We start from the raw sequence: 19,935 nt of genomic DNA, 5'->3' as shown, positions 1-19,935 counted from the left end.
TGAGGCACAGCTGGGCAGAGCCTGGGAACAGGATGGCCAGGGGTGCCTGAGACAAAAGTGGTTGGGCACCTTATGGGTTTCCTCCTAACCTTCTGGGAGCTGGTGGATAGATCTCTGTCTGCATGCAGGGCCTGGAGGTGTTCCCTGATGATGTACTGCCCCACGGGACAGGAGAACAGTGCTTGAAACACCAAGTGGAGGCCAGGCCAGAGGTGCTGTCTCTGCAGGAAGGGTCTGGGTGCTTCAGCCAGCAGCCCCCAGCCCAGCGGAGCCGCAGACCAAAGAGGGGCCCCCAGCTCCGGCCAAAGAGGGGTGAGTAGCCATCACTCTAGAAGACAGAAGCCCTGCAGGGGAAGGAGGAGAGTGAAGGGGGTGTCACAGGAGGCTGGGTCTCTGTGCACGTGGGAAGGGCAGGTTCCTGCCTGGGAGCTGAGCATAGGTGGGGAGTTGTTGCACCTGTCTGGGCCTTCGTTACTGTGTACACAGGTGGGCTCTGTGGCCTCCTCTGAAAACTCTGCTCTTTTCCCAGGCCCAGAGGCCTCCCAGCATCAGGAGATAGCGGCATCAGCTACATCCTTTGTTTCATCCTGGTCCCGGGTGAGTGGGGATTCCCGGTCTGCAGCATCCCTGTGTGTCTCCTGCCTTGTTATGGGAACACTTCTCTCCCGTGCCAGGTCCATCTCTCAGAGGTGCTCCCTTGTGGAATGGCCCTTTTACCCCAACTTTCTCCTCCCGAAAGTCTTCTCTTGGATGCTGTCTTCTATTAAGTGTGTCCCAGAGGATTCTGGGGCTTAATGGTGAGCTGGGGCAATTGCTTCAAACCCAGCTGGGCACTAGACTCTTGGGACTTTGGGTAAAAATATAGATTCCTCCCCCAGCCCTCGCCTGGAATCGGAGTCTCCTTTACTTGTTTGTGTAAATACTAGCTTTATTGAGGGGCACCTGGGTGGCCCAGTTGGTTAAGTATCTGAATTTTGATTTCAGCTCAGGTCATGATCTCAGGGTCGTGAGATCAAGCCCCATGTCAGGCTCCGTGCTCAGTGGGGAGTCTGCTTAAGATTCTCTCTCCCTCTGCTCCTCCGCCTGCTCATGCTCACTCTGGCTCGTTCTAAAGTAAATAAATAAATCTTTTAAAAAATAACAGCTTTAATGAGGTTTAAATACCACGCAGCTCAGCTGTTTAGAGTGCATAGCATTTAGCGTATTTATAGAGTTACGCAATCATTATCACAATCCTCAAAATGGTTTCCTCCCCAGGACACCCCATACCCATTAGCAGCCCCTCCCATTCCCCCTTCCCCAGCTCCTGGCAACCTACTTTCTGTCTCTCTGGATTTGCCTCTTCTAGACATTGTTTGCTTGGGTTTTAATCTGCTTAGGTCAGTCTGGTGCTAGATTTGGAACAACTGGCCTAGAGGCATCCTGAGGTTCCCAAGACAGCCCACTAGGGTCTCAGGGCTGGTTGAGCTGAGGCAGGGCATGCCTAACTTGTGCCCGTGGGGAACCAGCAGTGGAACCAGCAGCTCCAGACAGTGGATCTATCTGCACTGTCTCTGGCCCAGCAGCAGTGGGACAGCACGGCAGTGACAGTGTCTTCCCAGGGAGCAGGATTCAGTAGTTCTGTGAGCGGAGCCTGAGGAGGGGTAGATAACAGCATATGGAGAGGGAAAGTGTTGGAGAGAGGAAGTGGGGGGAGGCAAAGCAGGACCCACCATTGTGATACAGGTGGAAGGGATGGGCGAGCCCACCAGGCTGGCCCACGTGGTGGAGCAGTGGCATGGGATTGAGTGGCTTGCGTTCCAGCAGGTGCCAGTGACCTTGGAGGACATGGCGGCGTACCTGTCCCAGGAGGAGTGGGAGTGCCTGGACCCGGCTCAGCGGGACTGCAGCTGGGACGTGCTGCCAGAGAACAGGGGTAACTTGCTAATCAGTGGCGTGTCTGATGTGGGCCGGTCTCGGAGGGTGCCTCCTTCCCTTAGGCTGGCTGTGGCCGGCTTGGCGTTTCCCAGCAGTTGTGTGTGGGCCTCGGGGACCCAAGGCCCAGCATCTCCCTGCCCAGTATCTTCCATGTCTCCCCACATCTTACAAAAGCCAGTTCAACAGTTCTCAGGCTGCAGTGGCCTGAGGGATCACTGGAGAGCATGTTGAAATAGGAACTCACACCCCATGCCCAGGTGGGTTCGGTGGGGCAGGGGCACTCCCTGAGAGTCTGCTTAGCAATCAGCTGAGTGCAGCCTGCAAAGCCAGGGTTGCTAGTGACCCGTCAGGGGCCCAGCTGCAGTGGGGAGAGTATGGCTGCTCACCTCACCCCAGGCAGGTGCCTGGAGCTGTCCTGGGTTCCTTGTTCTTTTGTTCCTTCACCCACATGGTTGGTCCAGTTTCACTTTAGCCTCTGTGTTGCCTGTGGCTCCCATGGGTAGAGTGGCTCCTGGCAAGGCCTTGGCCATCCACAGGTTCTCTTTACCGCCCCCGCCCCCATCCCCAGCTCACCTCCCAACACTATTCCTTCTGCTTTCCTGCTCAGCTCATCTTGACACTCGGATACCCATTCACTCCCTGAAACAGGTTCTGAAGGAATTGAGATGCTTCTTCCTATCAGTAGGGTTTCTTCAGAGAAACAACCAAAAGGTGTGTGTGTGTGTGTGTGTGTGTGTGTGTGTGTGTGTAAGTTAAGACATTTATTTTAAGGAATTGGCTCATAGGATTGTGGAGGCTGGCAAACCCAGAATCTATAGGACAGGACCGCAGGCTGGAAATTTGAGTGAGAGCTGATGTTGTGGTCCTGAGTCTGATATCTGCAGGGCAAGCCAGCTGACCGGAAACCCCGGCAGGATTTCTGTGTTGCAGTCGAGGCAGAATTCCTTCTCTGGGGGAGGCACCTGGGTGGCTCAGTCAGTTAAGTGTCCAGCTTGATTTCAGCTCAGGTCATGATCTCAGCGTTGTGAGATCAAGCCCTGCGTCGGGCTCTATGCCGGGCATGAAGCCTGCCTAGGATTCTCTCTCTCCCTCTGTCCCTTCCTGGGAAACCTCAGGTTCTGCTCTTAAGGCCTTCAGCTGATTAGATGAGGCTCACTCACGGTATGGAGGGTGATCTGCATTATCTACAGTCAGTTGATTGTGGATGTTAAGCAGATCTACACATAACATCCTGAGAGATTATTTAGCCTGACTGTGGTGCCATTGTTTGGTTAAACACCAAAACACTGTTGCCACTGGGGCTGTAGAATTCTCTGTTACGATGTCATCTTGTGAGCTATACATGTTCACCAGCATCCCTGGCCTCCACCCACTAGATGCCAGTTGCAACACTTTTCTCCCCAGTTGGGACAACCAAAAATGTCTTCGGACATTGCCAAGTGCCCTCTGAAGGCCACCATTGCACCCGGTGAGAACCCTGACCTAAACTTTATGAACCCAGACTCCAGAGCCCGCCCTGTAACTTACTAGCCGAGTGACTCTGGGTAAGTTCCTTCACGCCCCTGTGCCTCAGTTCCCTCATCTTATAATGGGGCAGTAACAGCACCCACCTCACTGGCGTTGTGAGGGTTTCACAAGCCGCTGGCTGTGGTTCATTATCTCCGTTCAGGGTCTGACTGACACTCCCCTGCTAAGTGCTCTGAGGCTCACTCTCGTGTTCCTCAGGTGGGACGGCCGCCCAGCCTCTGCCATCTTACTAGAAGCATCCCCTCTCCCCGTGAATGCCTCAGGGACTGTGCTTTCTCTGTCCCAGGGCTTGTGCCGCCACTTGAGGATGGAGAGGACCCCGGGGAGGATGTGTCGATGAGAAGGGAGCAGGACCGAGAGCCAGGCAAGAGCATGACCAGGCCTGAGAAGCCTCTGGAAGGAGGAGGACCCCGACACGTTGAAAAGCCTTATATGTGCCCCGAGTGCGGCAAGGGCTTTAGCAAGACGTCCCACTTGACCAAGCACCAGCGCACACACACCGGGGAGCGGCCCTACAAATGTCAGGTGTGCGGGAAGGGCTTCAGTGACCGCTCCAACTTCAGCACGCACCAGAGGGTCCACACGGGCGAGAAGCCGTACGCGTGCGCGGAGTGCGGGAAGCGCTTCAGCCAGAGCTCCAGCCTGGTCATCCACCGCAGGACACACACTGGGGAGCGGCCTTACGCCTGTGCCGAGTGTGGGAAGCGCTTCAGCAACAGCTCCCACTTCAGCGCGCACCGGAGGACACACGCAGGCGAGAAGCCCTTCATGTGCCCGGCTTGTGGCAGGGGCTTCCGCCGGGGCACGGACCTGCACAAACACCAGCGGACCCACAGTGGAGAGCAGCACCTGCCGGGCCCGCAGAGCCACACGGCGAGGCTCCAGGAGGCCCCCAGGCCAAAGCCCAGCCGCCACTCATTGAGCTGCCAGCTTCCGGGGACCCGTTCAGAATTTCAAGGTCAGAGTTCATGAAGCTGCTGGAGTTACTGTCTTGGAACCAGAACCCTAATCTGAAGGCATTTCAGACTCACCCTTTTTGCCCCTGGTGGGGGCCCAGCCCATGGCCGTGGGACATTTCGGGTGCCCAGGCCGAGGAAAGAGTCCGGCCATTGAGTTAGGCAGTGACGGCTGGACATGGAGCAGTGGACCTTGGTCCTGGGGCCACTGTACCAGTGACCACAGCCTAGGTGGCTCACCACCCCAGGGATGGATTCTCACTGTTCAGGAGGCCAGAAGTCCAAACTCAAGATGGGGACAGGGCTGCTTCCTCCAGAGGCCATGACGGGAGAGACCGTCCCACGCCTCTCTCCTGGCTTCTGGTGTTGCCAGCATTCCCTGTGTTCTTGGCTTGTGGCCACATCGCTCCCGTCTCTGCCTCTTCTCTGCTCTGGTGTCCTCTTCTAAGGGCACAGTCATTTCGATTTAGCTCCCCGACCCATCCAGAATGACCTCGTCTTAATTACATGTCCAAAGACCCTATTTCCAAATAAGGGTACATTCTGAGGTTGTGGATGAATGTGAAGCCGGTGACACTTGTCAACTCACTTCGGGGAAACCTCAATGGCTCCAGTTCCTTGCAGTATTAACATACCCCAGCCTTCCCTGGCCTCCTACCTTCCCCTCCAGCCTCGCCACACTCAGTATGTGGCCTGGGGGGCTTTTTCCGAATCCTTGTGGTGTCAGCAGGGCAGTGGGGTGAGTTGGGGGTCACCTTCATAGATCCACGGCTGTTCTAAAGGATGAAGGCCTGGTGTGGGAATATTTCCCTGATACCCCATCTTCCAGGCTCCTCCAGCCCGTGAGGAAGCCTGTGGATTTGACTAGCCTTGCCATCTGTCCCCAGGGCAGGAGTTTAGGGTTGCCTTTGCTCCAGCCCCAAGTGGCCAGGACACAGGCAGCCTTGGCTGCCCCACTTGGTCTTTCAAAGACAGTCATGCCTCTGATCTGTTCACATCCACTCTCTCCTGGGCAGCCGAGGGGAGCAGGAGAGAGTCCTTGTTCTGTTTTGTCATCACCGGAGTCTTGGGGCAGCTGCTAAAACCATTTGGTTCTGGAACATTCCATGCAGAGAGTATGGCAGTTTACCATGGCGGGGTCGCCTTGGACCTTGTGCTGTGCTCCATTCTGTTTGTCACTCAATCACTGTAGGTATTTTCCACCTTTCAGCGTAACCCAGGTTCCAGGGTGTGTGATCTGTTCTTGGTTCCCTTAATAAACAAAGTCAGTCCCTCTGGCCTTCTGAGGTCTGCCCTGTGTGTTCTCCAGAGAAGGGGCCACGCAGTTGAAGCATGGTTTTCACTTCTAGGCCGGCTTCCAGGGCTCTTGAGCACGCCTGGTGTTGCCAACCACCCACCTTCCCCATGCGGCCATGAGTCTGTGGGCTCACTTCTGTCATGTCCAGGCTGGTGCCGGAGTGGCCGCCCGCTTCCTGGCCTGGGCACATTAGTCCCTGTTGCAGAATATTCTCTCCTGCAGTCCTAGGACATAGGGCTTTTGTGACACTCCTTTTATAGATGGGAAACTGAGGCCTTGAGTGTTTCCAGCACCTTGTCCAGGTGCAGAACTGGCTTTGAACTCAGATCTGAACTCCTACCACATCATCTGCTTGGCTTTCCTTAATGGTCATTCACCCAGTTGAACTTGGAACAAAGAGTTTATTTTCTCTCATTTTGTGAAACATCCTTAATGAACTTCCTGGCATTGAAAGGGGTAGAGATGGGGAGGATGGGTTTAAAGGAAAAAAAGCTGGCCGTTGCTCTTGACAGGCTGCATGGGTGGAGGTGGTCATGTTTAGTCTGCTTGCCCAGCACCTGAGCCCTGACTGCACTGCATGTGCCCTGGAGCAGAGAGGGTGAGGGGCTTTTGCAGATGGGCAAGACCCTGGAGCCCAGGTGACTTCCTGTGGCCGTGGTGGAAGCTGCCTTGCCCCTGGGCCCTCATCATTGCAGGTGGTGGCTGGTGTGGGTGCCCCCAGGGCCATATCAGGTGGGGTTTGTGGCCCTGATCGTGGCTGGCTGAGGCCAGGCAGAGCCGGCCTTGCCCGGTGCAGGGCTTGATGGAAAGAGACTCTTACTCATCCTCAGCACATGCTAGCAGGTGGTGACCCCAGCTGAATGCTGGAACACATGCTCAAATGCCAAGGACTCTGCCAAGTCACAGGGGGACTCGAGATGACTGCTCTTCCTGTGGGGCAGGTGGGGCGGAGTGGGACAGAGACTTTGAGAAGCAGAATCTCGGAAACAAGTTGATGAGAGAACAGAGGTAGCCACAGATCAGGGCTTCAGCCTGTTGGGGACAGCAGGGCTGAGAACAATCTGAAAGGACTCTGAAAATGAGGGGCGGTGGGGGAAAATGCTTGCAAAGTAACAGGAAGGATGTCGTCCACAAGGCGGGGCACTGCTCTGTTCCGTGGAGACCGTTTGGGTGTCAGGACACTCAGGACTCTATGGAAAGTCAACTCCACCCATAGTTCGGAAGGACCCTAAAACAGATGTGTGCCTTTGTATCTTGGTTAAAGAAAAAAGCCTTCAGTCTTCACCACTTTATCAAAGACTCCATTTGGTGTGTGAGAGAGAATGTGTGGTGTGTTCATGTAAGCATATAAAAGAGCAAGCAGCCAGGGAGCCAGAAGAGAAGGCTCAATTCCCTTCCAAGACCCTTTCAGCCCTGAAATTGTCTAACTATGTTTTACTTAAGTTTTAGTTTTAGAAAGAGCTTGCGTGATGGCAATAACAGATGTGCACTAAAGAGAAGAGTGCAGGCTCAGGAGAGAAAACACCGGACAGTCCCACCGTCGGCACGGACCGTGCTCTCCATGGTGTCTGCTTCCCAGGCGCTGTCAGAGGATCTGTCATCATGCTCTGTGTACAACTGTGTTCTGGCATCTTTGCTCTAAGTGCATAGAATGATCTGCCCTGCAGCCTGAAGTGTCTGTGCTGCAGAAGAAGCACCTTTTCACGGAAACAAGGGAGAGCCAGGGGCCTGGGCCTGTGGTTGGAGAATGGAATCCCGCCCAGCTCCTTCTCCGATCTGGTCCTGGAGGCAGCTACAGTTGGCCCAGGGGAGGCACCGGGGCCTCCCTGGCTGTCCCTGGCCCAAGATTGTCACCTAGCGCCCTGGGACCTTCCCCTGGGCGTCTGGCCTGGGTGCTGTGCTGCTCAGCCCAGGCTGGTACATGTTGCTTCCTCCCAGTGGTGGAGCTGGCTTGATCTTCAGGGACCTGAGCCTTCTGGCCACTAGGACCCCCAGTGGCAGGCAGATTGGGCTGAGCCGTCCCCTTCCGAAATGCCCTGAGCTGCTGGAGAAGCTGACTCTTCCCGGTGCAGTCCCTGTGACACAAGAGACGATCAATCAACACCAAGTGGAAACAGACCTCCCCACAGGAAGGGGCCAGAGTGCTTCCAGAAGCGTGTTCCCTGGTTGTCAAGATGGTAAGTGAGAGATTTTGGCGTCTCAGCCCGTGCTGAGTCCCAGGGCATGTCAGCATGTTCAAGGCTTCTGGGAGCACACCCATGTGACACTTCTCAACTCAGATTTTTCTTTTTTTTTTCCTATATGCCTAATCATGTACCACTTTAGGGGAAAAGCTGCATTTGACTCTGACATTCCCAGAGGGTAGAATCCACAGACTTTGCAATTCCAAAAACAATAGATACGGCATATAAATCTCAGTGGCCCCAGGACCAGTGGGGTCTTCTCTGAATGGGACACTGCAATTCTTCCTTCACCCAGGCCTTTCATTTCCAGCCAACAACCACCACTTCATTCCATCCCAACAACTTCTCTTCGCCTCCAGTACTATCAGGAGTAGGGAGCAAATCAATCTGGGGAGCTGTTTTTCAGAAGGAAAGTACTAATCCCTTTTAAGGAGTGAACTAAGGTGTCCTTGGTGATGTTGGGAGGACAGCAGTCCAGGCTGGGGGCCAAGTGGGTTCCCATGGGCCACCTCCTAGATCTCCCCCCCTCACCCACACAAGCTGGCCCTGTGGGTGCAGGACAGAGCTGAAAGCACAAATGTTCAGTGTGCCAGGCTGAGGGCTTGCTGTGGAAAGCAGAGATGGGACGTCCTCAGGGGGTGGGAGCCTCTTGGTGGTTACCGTAGCCGCCGGAAGGAAGGACTGTCCTGCTCGGCTGGGCCCTCCTGGTGTCCGAGAGCCACTGTCTCCTCTTCCTCCTCCTCGCTGTCAGAGGAGCTGGAGCTGAGGCTGGAGCTGGAGGAGAGGAAAGCTGGCTTCACGGGATGTGCCCCGGGCCACCCAGGCCTCCCTGTTGATGCAAGGCCACTGGGATTTCCTGCCGAGTGGTGGAGGGACACACCCCAGGGCGATGTACCAAAGCCCAGGCTCTGTTTGCTTAGAGCTCCACCTGGGTTCTTCCCTCCCTGCGGGGAAAGCCTGCTGATGGGACCAAGCGGGATTGTCTGCCAGGCTCAGCTCCCAGCGAAAAGCACTTCACTGAGCGGTGCTCTGGGACTGGCCCACACCAGCGTGACTCCCACGTGTCCGAGCCCCTGCTCCTCCTGAGGCCAATGGGAGCACTGCAAAGCAGGGCTGTCACCACTCCCAGTACCTTTCCACCGACCTGGGGTCTGATGGCTCTGAGGGCCGCAGATCAATGAAGATGGTGGGAGGCTCTGCTGGGCTCCTTAGCTGCCGGCTCTTGGCCAGTGTCAGGCCCAGCTCAGCCTGGAAGCCTGGCTCCCTCGGAACAGATCTGAGATGAGAGAGCAGGGCTTTCTGAGTCACGTCTGGGTGATTACGGTGTGACCTGAGGTAGGTCCTGTAAATGCACCTGCTCTTTTGCTCTTCAGAACAACCCTCAAGATTTGGCCAGCGCTGATCAACTGGACTGTCCATGGTGACTGAAATGTTCTGTATCTCTGCTTCCCAGTGTGGTAGCCACTTGCCACAAGTAGCTATTTAAATTTACTTGTAAGCTAATTACAAGTAAATTTAAAAATAAAATAAATTTTAAAAATTCATTTCCTCAGTTGCACCAGCCACGTTCCAAGAGTTCAGTAACCATGTGTGGCCAGTGGCTACCGACTGGACAGTACGGGTCTAGACATTGCTTTTTCTTTTCCTTTTTTTTTTTTTTAAAGACTTGAGAGAGCGAGCACAAGGGGGGTGGGAAGGAGCAGAGGGAAAGGGAGAAGAGAAGCACATTCTCCTCTGAGTGTGGAACCCAAGATCATGACCTGAGCCAAAACCAAGAGTTGGTCACTCAACTGACTGAGCCACCCAGGCATCCCTAGATATTTCTATTGGTCACTGGGTTGCCAGGAACAGAAGCCCACTCCAACTAGCTTGGGTGAAAAGGAGAATTCACTGGCTCTCAGATTCCTAAAGTGCGGGAAGCTAGGTTTTAAGGGATCCCAGTGCCCTGTGCCCACCTCTCCCCTCCAGTTTCAGTGTTTCTCACTACAGCTGGCCTTTCTCTGCCTTCCCACTCGCACCCAGAGACAGGGAGATTGGAAATTCTCACAGAAAGGCTCTGATTGGCCTGGCTCAGCTCAGACTCCAGGACTGACATAATTAACAGTGGCCAGAGGGGCAGGGTCCTACTCTGGGGGAGCCATGTGGATGGTGAAGGGAGGGTTCCCTGGGGGTGTGAAGAGCAGGTGCTTTGCGGCTTGAGTCCCAGCTCTGCCATGTATGGCCTGGGTAAGCCAACCTCTGAGCCTCAGTTTCTCCTTCTATAAAATGGAGATAATTGCAGCACCAACCTGATCAGATTCTTGAGATGAAATGAGAACTATACATCAAGTGCCCCACCCAGGGTAGACCTGGTTCACGCTGCAAGGCCGTGGCCAGTTCCAGAGAGAGGACAGGGGCTCTGGCTGGCAGACGTCTCACCTGCTCCTGGCCTCCCGCCGCATGGTGTCCTGGGGTGTGTCGGCAGGCACCCTCCAGGCAGAAGGGGCTCTGGACTGTGTGGCGCACAGAAGAATGAGCTGTTCCATGAGCCTGTCCTGGCTGTTTGGCAGGGGGTGGTCTGATGGGAAAGCAGGGAGGCTGCTGAGCGGGGACACCCACGGTGTGACTGCCAGCAGCCTGAGCCTTAGGACCCTTTGGACTCCCCTGTGTGGATCTACCTCTCTGTGCACCCCCTCTGCCACTCACAGCCCTTTATGAGGACCCCACCTCCCGCTCCGCAGGACCAGGGGAGTGATAAGTACGCAAGCCCCGTAAGGTAGGTTTACCTCACTTCCTCACCCCCCAGTCCCACTCGTCAGAGGGAACCATAATGAACAGGATTATCCTCTACAGATTTTTTTTCACTAAATAGATTTTGTCGTTCCGTGTTAATACACATAGATTCTCTTCATTGAGCTCTGGAGCATTCTGTGGTGTGACGGATTTAGCTTGGCTCCTATTGAATACTGAATAGGGGTCATTTCCGAATTTTCACAATCATTAACAGTGGTGTAACGAACATCCGTAAATACACATCTTTACCCACTGGGGTGTGTGTTTGGGATAGATTTTAGCAGTGGAATGAGTGGATCAAAGGCTTATATGGCTTTAAGTAGAGAATGGATTCTGCCACATCACCCTCCAAAAAGGGTGTATCGGTTCCAGCGCCCAGCCCTGCCCGGCCTTAGAGGAGGGACGGTTTCTCCACACGCTGCTGTAAGGCTTTAAATTACAAACAAAACCACGTGGAAACAGCACCAGCGGCTATCAGCCACAGAGGAGGTGTGCTCTGGAATTGGAGCCTGGAATCCCCACACCTCCTTGCTCTTTGCCTCCCTCAGATCAGCTTCTACTCCCTTTGTGGCCCAGGGTGGCTGGAGAGGGGAAGAGGAGCTTTCCTCTTATTTACAGAACTGCCCAGAGCAAGGGCACAAATGCAATAAATCACATCCCTGGCTTTCTCGTCAGTGGGGAGGTCAGTGGAGGCAGGGTGTGCTTAGCGGCCAGCTAAAGGAGCACAAATGGCAGATTGCTTTGCTCTAAGAAAGAGGAAGGCCCAAGGAGGTGGGCAGGAGGGAAAGTTGTGAGTCAAGGGTAGGGACCTGTCTGAAGGCCCCTCTGTCCTATCTGCAGGGCCTCCTTCACATCCCGACACCCAGTAGGTCATATACATATAATGAGTGGATGAATGGATGGAAGTTTCCACGGACTGGCACCTACGTGTTTGGGACCATGAGGGCTGAGCAACAGAGAGGACAGGGTGGGCTGCAGGGCTGACCCTATTTTATTGAGACGACCCGGAAGGAGCTGCTTGTGGGGATGTATTTGGGTCCTGGAATTCAAGGTCAAACCTCGGGCCAGGCGGTCAGCTGCCCACCACGAGGCTCTAGGTGTGTGATCTCCCCTGTCGCCTTCTTGCCCTGCCAGACTCTGAAGGATGTGATCCAAATCCCACTCTTCAAGTTCCTGAAATAATTAAAGCAGTGATTACGAGGCAGCCACAGGGTCCTGGTGGCGGGAGTGCCCGATTCCACAGCTGCTGTGACCAACGGAGGCCATCGTGGGTTGATGTGGGTTAGAAACCCCCAGGGTTTAGGTGCCTTCCCACCTGAGCACTCTCTCACCCACACCTCCTGCCATGGCCTTCCTACGCCTTTTTTGAGCAGGACTTTTGTTTTTTTGGTACAAACACTGTTGGGCCTGGAAACCCAGTGTCGTCTTAGGCTCCTTAGGTTCATACAGGTGTAGGGCTGGGAGGTTTAAACGTTCTGCTCTATGAAGGAACAGGTTGTTCTGGGCTGGTGCTGTCACAGGAGGACTTGGAGGAGAGTGCTGGGGGCTCCTGGCTGTGACGAGAGGAGGGAGGAAGTTAAGTAGGAATTGGTGTTTCTTGTGGACCCTCTTGCAACTCCTTCAGCCCTAGAGGTGAGTGAAAACAAGTGTTTTGGGGCAAGCAGACAGGAAAGACTGGCTTACTTCAACAGCAGTCGAGAAGAATAAAATTGATAAAAATGACCTTCATGTGCAACCTGATGCCAGTTTTCTCTCCGTTAAGAAAATTATCAAAATTTGCAAATAAGGCAAAAAGGAATTGCACGATGTTTAAATGTCATGCTGGACCTTTTCTGACGAGCCCACCTCCCTGGGGGCGGTAATTTGGTTTCCACAGGCGTCCAGGGCCTCACCTATGTCACAACTTTGTAAAACAGACACAGGTGCAGTGGTTTTCTCTGTCCCGTGGAGACGATAACCCCAGAGGTAACCCACACACCCACTGACACAGGCATGACTGCCCGCTGAAGGACCTGGGACCATGGGCTTAGGGGCCTAAGGTCGTTGCTGTAGACTAAATGTGTCCCTCCAAAATTCACAGGTTGAAATCCTCACCCCTAGTGCAATGGTGTTTGGGAGGTGGGGCTGTTGGGAGGTGATTACTAGGTCAGGAAGGTGGAGCTCTTATAAAAGAGGCCCAGAGAGCTTCCTTGCCCCTTCTACACGAGGACCCGGCCAGAAGATGCCATCTGTGAGCCTGGAAACAGGCTCTCACCAGACATCAAATGTGCCAGTGCTGTGGTCCTAGACTCCCCAGTCTCTAGAGCTGTGAGAGATTAATTTCTGGGGTTTAAGCCCCCCTAGTCTATGAGAGTTTGTCACAGCAGCCCAGATAGACTAGGCCAGATGTAGTGGGCCAGGCCTCAGGTTAGCCACCGTGCAAGGGACCCCTCTGAGGTAGCGCAGGCTAGGGGGTTGCCTACCTTGAGGGAGAGCACTGGAGGCCCTTCCCGGGGCCTCTCTGGGGGCATTTCTGGTCTCAGACCTGCTGCTGCCATGGCACAGGGCACCTCCTTCACTGGACTTTGCTCACTGCAGGCTGGGTCCCGGGCATCCCAGGTAACCTTATGGAGTATGTCCTTCTCAATCATCCTCCTTCTCTCCCTTCGGAGGGCTCTGCGGTCTGTGGAGTCTGTGCCCCGGTGGGCTTGTGAGCCAGCGTCCAGGGGTTCTGTTTTCGGGTCACCCTCCCAGGGGGAGAAGGTGGCTTCTCCATGTGGCCCCCGGGGAGGACCCTGGGTGTCGAAGGACACAGCCCCATGGTTGCCTTCCTGCCACGTGGGGGTGTCCTCGGGCACCTGAAGAAGGGAACTGGCCTCACCACAGCTCTCTACAGGCCCACCAGGATCCCCGCCTTGCACAGAGGCAGCCCCCTTTGTCTTTGCGGCCCACTCCTTCCAGGGTTCTGCAGTGAGTTCCGCAGGCACCACACCGGGCTGTGGAGAAAACAGATGTCCTTAGCATCCTCAAAAACATACTTCGGGAATTTTTAAGTCTGTGGTAGTAAAATATGTATGTGACCTAACATTTGCTATTTTCACCAGTTTTAAATGTGTCATTCAGTGGCATTAAGTACATTCAGAATGTGCAACCGTCGTCACCGCTGTCTATTTCCAAAGCTTTTTTATCAGCCCGCAGGGGCTGTGCCTCCCCGCCCCCAGCCACCAGTAACCTCCGGTCTACTTTCTGTCTCTGTGGCTTTGCCTATTCTAGATACTTCATGTAAGTGGACTCCTACAGTATTTGTCCTTTTGTGTCCTTGCTTAGCTTGGTGTTTCCAAGGTCCACTGAGGCAGTGGCATGTGTCAGTACTTGGTTCCCTTTCACGGACTGCATACTGTTCCATTGTATGGATACACCACGTTTTGTCCGTCCATTTTGTTTGTTGATGGATACTTGGGTGGTTTCTACCTTTTGGCCACACAGCTCTTAACAGGTGGACAAGAAGAAAGCCAGGCCTTTTGACTCCAGAGCAAGCCCACAGCCTCTGCCCCCATGAGTTGGTGCAGGCTGTCCCATCCAAACGGAAAAAAAAAAATTCTCCAGAAGAGTCGCCAAGGTAGTAGTAGAAATGAAGAAAACACGAGATAAATCCATGTGGACGTTGCCGCACCTGCACTAACCAGAGTCTTGGCAGCCCTGGGAGTTTCTCCTGCTTGGGGTTTACTTCTAGGCACGGCTGGGTGAGTGGGTGATGTCTGTCACGGTGATGGGTAGGAGACATGCCCTGCCTGGTTCTATCAGATGACCCTGGGTCAGTCAGTGCTTGCACTGAGAAGTACAGACTGCCGGCACATAACCACTCTGCCCAAACCAGCACGGACAGACTTGACCAGACTCTAGCAAGGCTTCCAGCAGCATACGGCTAGGATGACCCCAGCCCTGCCCGAGAAAGCTCAATGCTGCAGGGAGAATCTAGTGTTTGTTCCAGCCAACAGCTGACCTCCCTTTCTTAGAGCATTTACTAAAAAGGGTTTATTATTGTGAGTAATACCCTTATAACCGAGAAGCACCTGTCATGGGCCTGAGAGCCATTCCTTTGGAAGGACCTGGCCTCTGTCTCCCTTCTCCGTGGGAGGCTAGACTGCTGACTTCCATAACTGCCAGCAACACACCTCCTGGCCCGGTCACACCCACACTGACGGGCTCTCTGTGACCGTTCACCACCCTGACTCTCGTGGGCCCTGCTCTCCCCCTCCCTCCTTCTCCCTTTAACACCCCAGTCACCCTGCACAAACCAGACGGAGCTCAGCTCTTTCCCCTGCTGTCACCAGTTGCCAAATAAAGTCGGTTTTCACGGCTTTGAATGTCTGACTCTGTTGGTCTTTGACAATATCCCCCATTCCCCTGGTTAATGAGTGACCACTAGTTGTAATAGTTACAACGGAGCTAAACCAGTCTCCTGGAGCTTTTAACAAGAGCCAAACAGGACTGACCAGTTGGGGACCTGCACAGTGATGAAAGCCTATTGACGGATTCTATTTATAAAGGCAGCAATTAATTTTAAGCACCAAGCCATTAATTTTAGATAGAGTTTTTGGTCTCTGGAAGTGGGAAGACAAGAAAATGGGAAAATTTACTCTGATGGTTGGCGATGACTAACTATGATACTTAGTCATAGGGTGTGCTGTGGTGTTTCCTAATTGTTTCTCGCGTTCACCTCGCCTCTCCAGCTAGGGGCACCTTCTTACCTCTGAATCCCCACTGCCACCCTTATTAAATCAAATGTTTAGGGAGTGCTGGGGTTTTAACCTCTTTGACCCCCACTGATGTTAGGGTCTAGTGAGAGTATGGACACCCACACCCATAACCCATTCTGCCCGCAGGGTCCCAGCGTCATGGATCCCCAGAGCCTGCCTCCTACAGACCTCAGGAGACCCATCGACCGTAGCAAGCCAGGCCCTGGCAGGGTCTTCAGCCAGCTCCTCTGACAAGTCTGGGATCAGGGCAGTTTGATCTCGCTGGAAGATGAACAGCTCCTCTGCCCCGCAGTCTGACTGTGGACAAACGAGAGGACTTTTGGATTCCAGGGCAGTGGCAGAGCCAGAAGGGCTTCAGGTTCCACCCCCCCTTGCCCTGCTGCTCAGGAGTGATCTGGGGAGATTAGTTTTCTGCCAGAGGCCCTTGCCCTAGCTGGTTCCTGCCACTGCTTTAGAAAAGGGCTCGGCCGCACAATCTTGTAAAAGTGAGATGCACGGCTCCCGGTTCTGCACAGACCTGCTGCCCCCTAAGACCTTGCACATAACAGGTACTCAGTTAATACCCAGCATTGAATGAACAGGGCAGCGAGGTGGTAGCTGAAAGAAGAGCCCAGCTCTCCCCCTGCCCTTCAACCTTCAGCCAACACTTAAATGACACAGAGCCTTGGTGCCTCTAAGGGGAGAGGGGACACTTAAGTCCCCAGCTCACCTCACGAGGATATCTGAGGGTGAGAGCAAACGAGGCTGGAGACATGACAAGGTACTGGGGTCACATTATCTACTCTCCGTTAGCCTTGCCACACACTGGAAGATTCCCCAAGGCCCAGGCAGCTGTGTTGTGCTCATCTTTGCAGGTATCCCTGGTAGCACCCGAACCCGACGGGCTACTTCTATCACCCCTGAGCCTTCTTGAAATGCCTTCCTGCACCTGTGTGTTGGGCACCCACTACTAAGGAGCTCCTGCCCGGTGCCTTCTTTACCTTTCACCATCAGTAGGGGCGCTGTCACGTCTTATGCGTGCGCACGTGCCCACTCTCCACTATGTGGAGTTGCTGGTACAGCTCATTTAAGACTGAATTCAGAGTCACTTTTGTCACCCAGTGTTCTCCATTCAGTGTTCAATGTTAGTCAGTAGAAACTAGAAACACAATTACCATCACCGCGAGGCAGGGTCTGCCAGGTGCATAACATTACAGAGCGCTTCTTGTTCTTGAAAAGGCAAAATAGGCTCCATTAATGTTTGTTCAATGAATGCATGCTACCATTTCAATGCATCATGATATGCTCTTGGAGGAATTCTCCACTCATGGTTTGGGGTCACTGAAATGGCCCATGAGGATGCCAAGTACCAATAAATGTATTCAGAGAACAAAAACCGGATTATGACAAACACAGAAGCTGATAAGCTCTAAAGCTGTTCATGGGTCAGCATCATGTTTGCCATGGGAAGAAAGGGCAGTCAGGGCCTAGGAAGACATGGGAAGAAGGCGCTTGCTTACCAAGGAGGAATCTGAGTCCAGAGACGGGAGCTGCTCCCTGACGGCCTCAAGGATGGCATCCCAGGGCCCTGTCTGGGAGGCCCAGCAAGGTGAGGACTCCTCATCTTTGTCCTGGGATGCCATGAGGGCCCAGGCTCCAGGGGTGCTTCTTAGCATGCCATCATCCAAGCAGCCCTGCAGGGGACACAGGGTGAAGTGAGAGGGTACTGGGGCCAAGGGTCAAGAGCTCAGGGTGGGGCTGGGGGGAGGGCTGCCCTTTTTTTTTATTTTTTAATTTTTTTATTTGACAGACAGAGACAGTCAGAGAGAGAGGGAACACAAGCATGGGGAGTGGGAGAGGAAGAAGCAGGCTCCCAGCGGGGCAGGGAGCCTGATGCGGGGCTCAATCCCAGGACTCCGGAATCACTCCCCAGGCCGAAGGCAGACGCTTAACAACTGAGCCACCCAGGCGCCCCAGGGCTGCCTTTTCAAAGCACCTACCACACTGTGGGGGATGAAAACAGACTCCCAGACCTTCCACTTGGTTTCCCTTCTGGTTCTGTGGGTTCCTGTTCCTGTCAGTCACTGTGCTCTCATCGTGTGTGTGGTGCAGGTGGAGCCCAGATACACAGCTGACACTTAAGCAACACGGGGTTGAGCTGCACCCATCTACTTGTATGCAGATTTTCTTCTATACATATAGTTCAGTACTGTAAATGTATTTTCTCATGATTTTCTTAACATTTTCTTTCCTCTAGCTTACTTTATGTGGGAATACAATATATAATACATTTACAAAATATGTCTTCATCGACTAATTATGTTATCGGTTAGGCTTTCAATCAACAGTAGGCTATTAGTAGCTAAGTTTTGGGGGAGTCAAAAGTTGTATGTGGAGGGGTGCCTGGCTTGCTCAGTCGGTAGAGCATGTCACGCTTGATTGCGGGTTTGTAAGTTTTGAGTTCCACATTGGGTACAGAAATTACTCAAAAATAAAATCTTTGCGGGGGACACCTGAGTGGCTCAGTCGGTTGAGTCTGCCTTCAGTTCAGGCCATGATCCTGGGGTCCTGGGATAGAGTCCCTCATCCGGCTCCTTGCTCAGCGGAGAGCCTGCTTCTTCCTCTGCCCAATCTTTTTTCAAAGATTTTATTTATTTGTCAGAGAGAGAAAGAGAGCAAGAGCGGCGGGGGGCAGGGGGTGGGGGCAGTGGCGGAGGGGCAGAGGGACAGGGAGAAGCAGGCTCCCTGCTGAGCAAGGAGCTCCCTGTAGGACTCTACCCCAGGACCTGGGATCATGACCTGAGCCGAAGGCAGACACTTAACTGAGCCACCCGAAGGCAGATGCTTAACCGACTGAGCCCCTTAAAAATGAAATCTTAAAAAAAGTGCATGTGGATTTTGACTGCGTGGGGGGTCGGCACCCCTAGCCCCTGTGTTGTTCAAGGGTCAAACTGTATGTAGATATATATAGTGGGATGTAACAATTTATATACATACGTAGGTATATGTATATGATAAATGGAATTTGTGAGTATGATATACAGACTATGTAAACTATATCCCACACAACATAGATAGTATTATTATCTGCATTTTACAGACTCAGAGAAGTTATGTTGTTAGCAAATAGCAAAGACAGAATTTTTATCAAAGTTAGAGGGGATTTCAAGCCCCACTACAATTTACTGCCCCCTTACACAGGAATAGACATTTTGGAGTCCCCAGGAGATATTTTTGGGTCACCACTCAGATTAACCCCCTCTACCCAGGCATTTAACCAGACCCCTCCCCCTCTCGTATCCCAGAGTCTAACAGGAGAAAGCCTGGTCCCTCAGGGGTCAAGGTGGCTTTAGGAATGTGGGATGATGTACTTCAGAGCCAGTGTCTGGACATCCCTTGCAGCGCCAGAGGCCACTGTGCGTAGGTAATGGGAAGAGAGCACACAGGCCCTAGCCGTGTCTGGCTAATACCCCATCAGGGTAGCCGCAGGAGATGTGAGTGGTGGGGTACTTGCTGCTTCTGTGCTTACCGAAGCTGAAGCAGGAGCTTGGTGCACCCTGAACTGTGAACAGCAGGGTGGGGCTGTAAGTCATACACACAAAAGGGGATGTGTTTTTGGAAACAGGGCTCTGTAGGGCAGATTGTAGGACAACAGAATCACGGAGATGAAGGCGGCTACCAGCGACTAGGTTCTTCTAGGTAGGCAAGGCAACAGGGGAGGGAAAGGCACTACAGGCTGCAGGAAGAGCAGATACAGTGGCTCAGAGGAGCGAAAACTGCCCAAAAGCTTGGGGGAAGAAGGTATCCGTTGCTGGAATATGCGGTGAAAATGAACCAGATAGCGCAGGGTCCTGAACGCCCAGGTGAGGACATCGGCTCATCCGGCGGACTAGGGTTAACATCTAACGCTAAGCCAAAGAGCCCCGGCAGTCTCCTCCGAATCCTGGCGCCGTCTCCATGTCCGTTTCTTGGCTGCAGCCCGTTAGCCCCGCCCCCCTCCAGCCCGGGGGCGCCCTGTTGTTATGACAACCAGACGCCAACGGCCTCCCGGGTCAGCCTTTTAAAATTCTAAAGCTGGGAAACAGGAAAACACTTCGCCCGTCTTCCCACCCACCCCCACTCCCCGTTTCCCGCCGTCCTGTCCAAATCCCGACCTGCAGGTTCGCAGCCGCGGCAGGCCCGAGGCCACTCACCTCAAGCCTCCGCCTCCCCTCTCTGCGCGGTCCTGACAGGGCTATAAACAGTCCCCAGTGCGTCCCTCCGGACGCGCTCGGCCCCTCGGGCCGCGGCGCGACTACGGAAGCTGTCACGGCCTTCAGAATTCCCCCTCGGCAGAGTCTTAGATTACTGGACTGCCAACCGCACTTTTCCCCCTGCTCCTCTTTCGGGACTTGGCGCGTCCTGCCTCCCTTGAAACAGGATTGGCTCCCCCGGCCAGGGGAGGGGCGGGGCAGGGCGAACTCCCCCTGTTCATTGGCTGCTGTGGGCGTCACACAGCGAGCCGGGCGAGCTGACCGGAAGGTTCGGGTGCGGGACGGACGAATTGCACGGCGGCGCCGAGAGCT

At 53.9% G+C, this 19,935-nt stretch overlaps 2 protein-coding genes across 4 annotated transcripts in view; one reads left to right on the top strand and one right to left on the bottom strand.

Annotated features, from left to right (window-relative positions):
• Nucleotides 1–5,690, top strand: part of ZNF500 (zinc finger protein 500) — a 16,742-nt gene extending 11,052 nt beyond the window's left edge. For 2 of the 3 annotated variants that reach the window (XM_057315079.1, XM_026520398.4), the window contains 4 exons: nucleotides 129–312; nucleotides 530–597; nucleotides 1,807–1,915; nucleotides 3,731–5,690. In XM_057315079.1, coding sequence (XP_057171062.1) covers nucleotides 129–312; nucleotides 530–597; nucleotides 1,807–1,915; nucleotides 3,731–4,416 — 1,047 coding nt within the window. In that variant the 3' untranslated portion in view covers nucleotides 4,417–5,690. Of the gene's footprint in view, nucleotides 1–128; nucleotides 313–529; nucleotides 598–1,803; nucleotides 1,916–3,730 lie in introns of all 3 variants that reach the window. The other variant, XM_048224871.2, reaches the window with a different exon arrangement.
• On the bottom strand, nucleotides 1,129–19,935 carry DNAAF8 (dynein axonemal assembly factor 8). Its single transcript, XM_026520396.4, has 9 exons — nucleotides 19,564–19,935; nucleotides 16,891–17,064; nucleotides 15,560–15,688; nucleotides 13,115–13,627; nucleotides 11,711–11,825; nucleotides 10,299–10,437; nucleotides 9,025–9,156; nucleotides 8,541–8,654; nucleotides 1,129–7,772 (listed from the first exon to the last, which is right to left on the bottom strand). Exons 2-9 carry the CDS (start codon nucleotides 17,044–17,046, stop codon nucleotides 7,490–7,492), a joined length of 1,581 nt encoding a protein of 526 aa, XP_026376181.2. The 5' UTR covers nucleotides 17,047–17,064; nucleotides 19,564–19,935; the 3' UTR covers nucleotides 1,129–7,489.

The sequence above is a fragment of the Ursus arctos genome, unplaced genomic scaffold, assembly GCF_023065955.2.
Source record: "Ursus arctos isolate Adak ecotype North America unplaced genomic scaffold, UrsArc2.0 scaffold_2, whole genome shotgun sequence".
Lineage (NCBI taxonomy): Eukaryota > Metazoa > Chordata > Mammalia > Carnivora > Ursidae > Ursus > Ursus arctos.
This window is presented reverse-complemented; position numbering and strand designations above follow the sequence as displayed.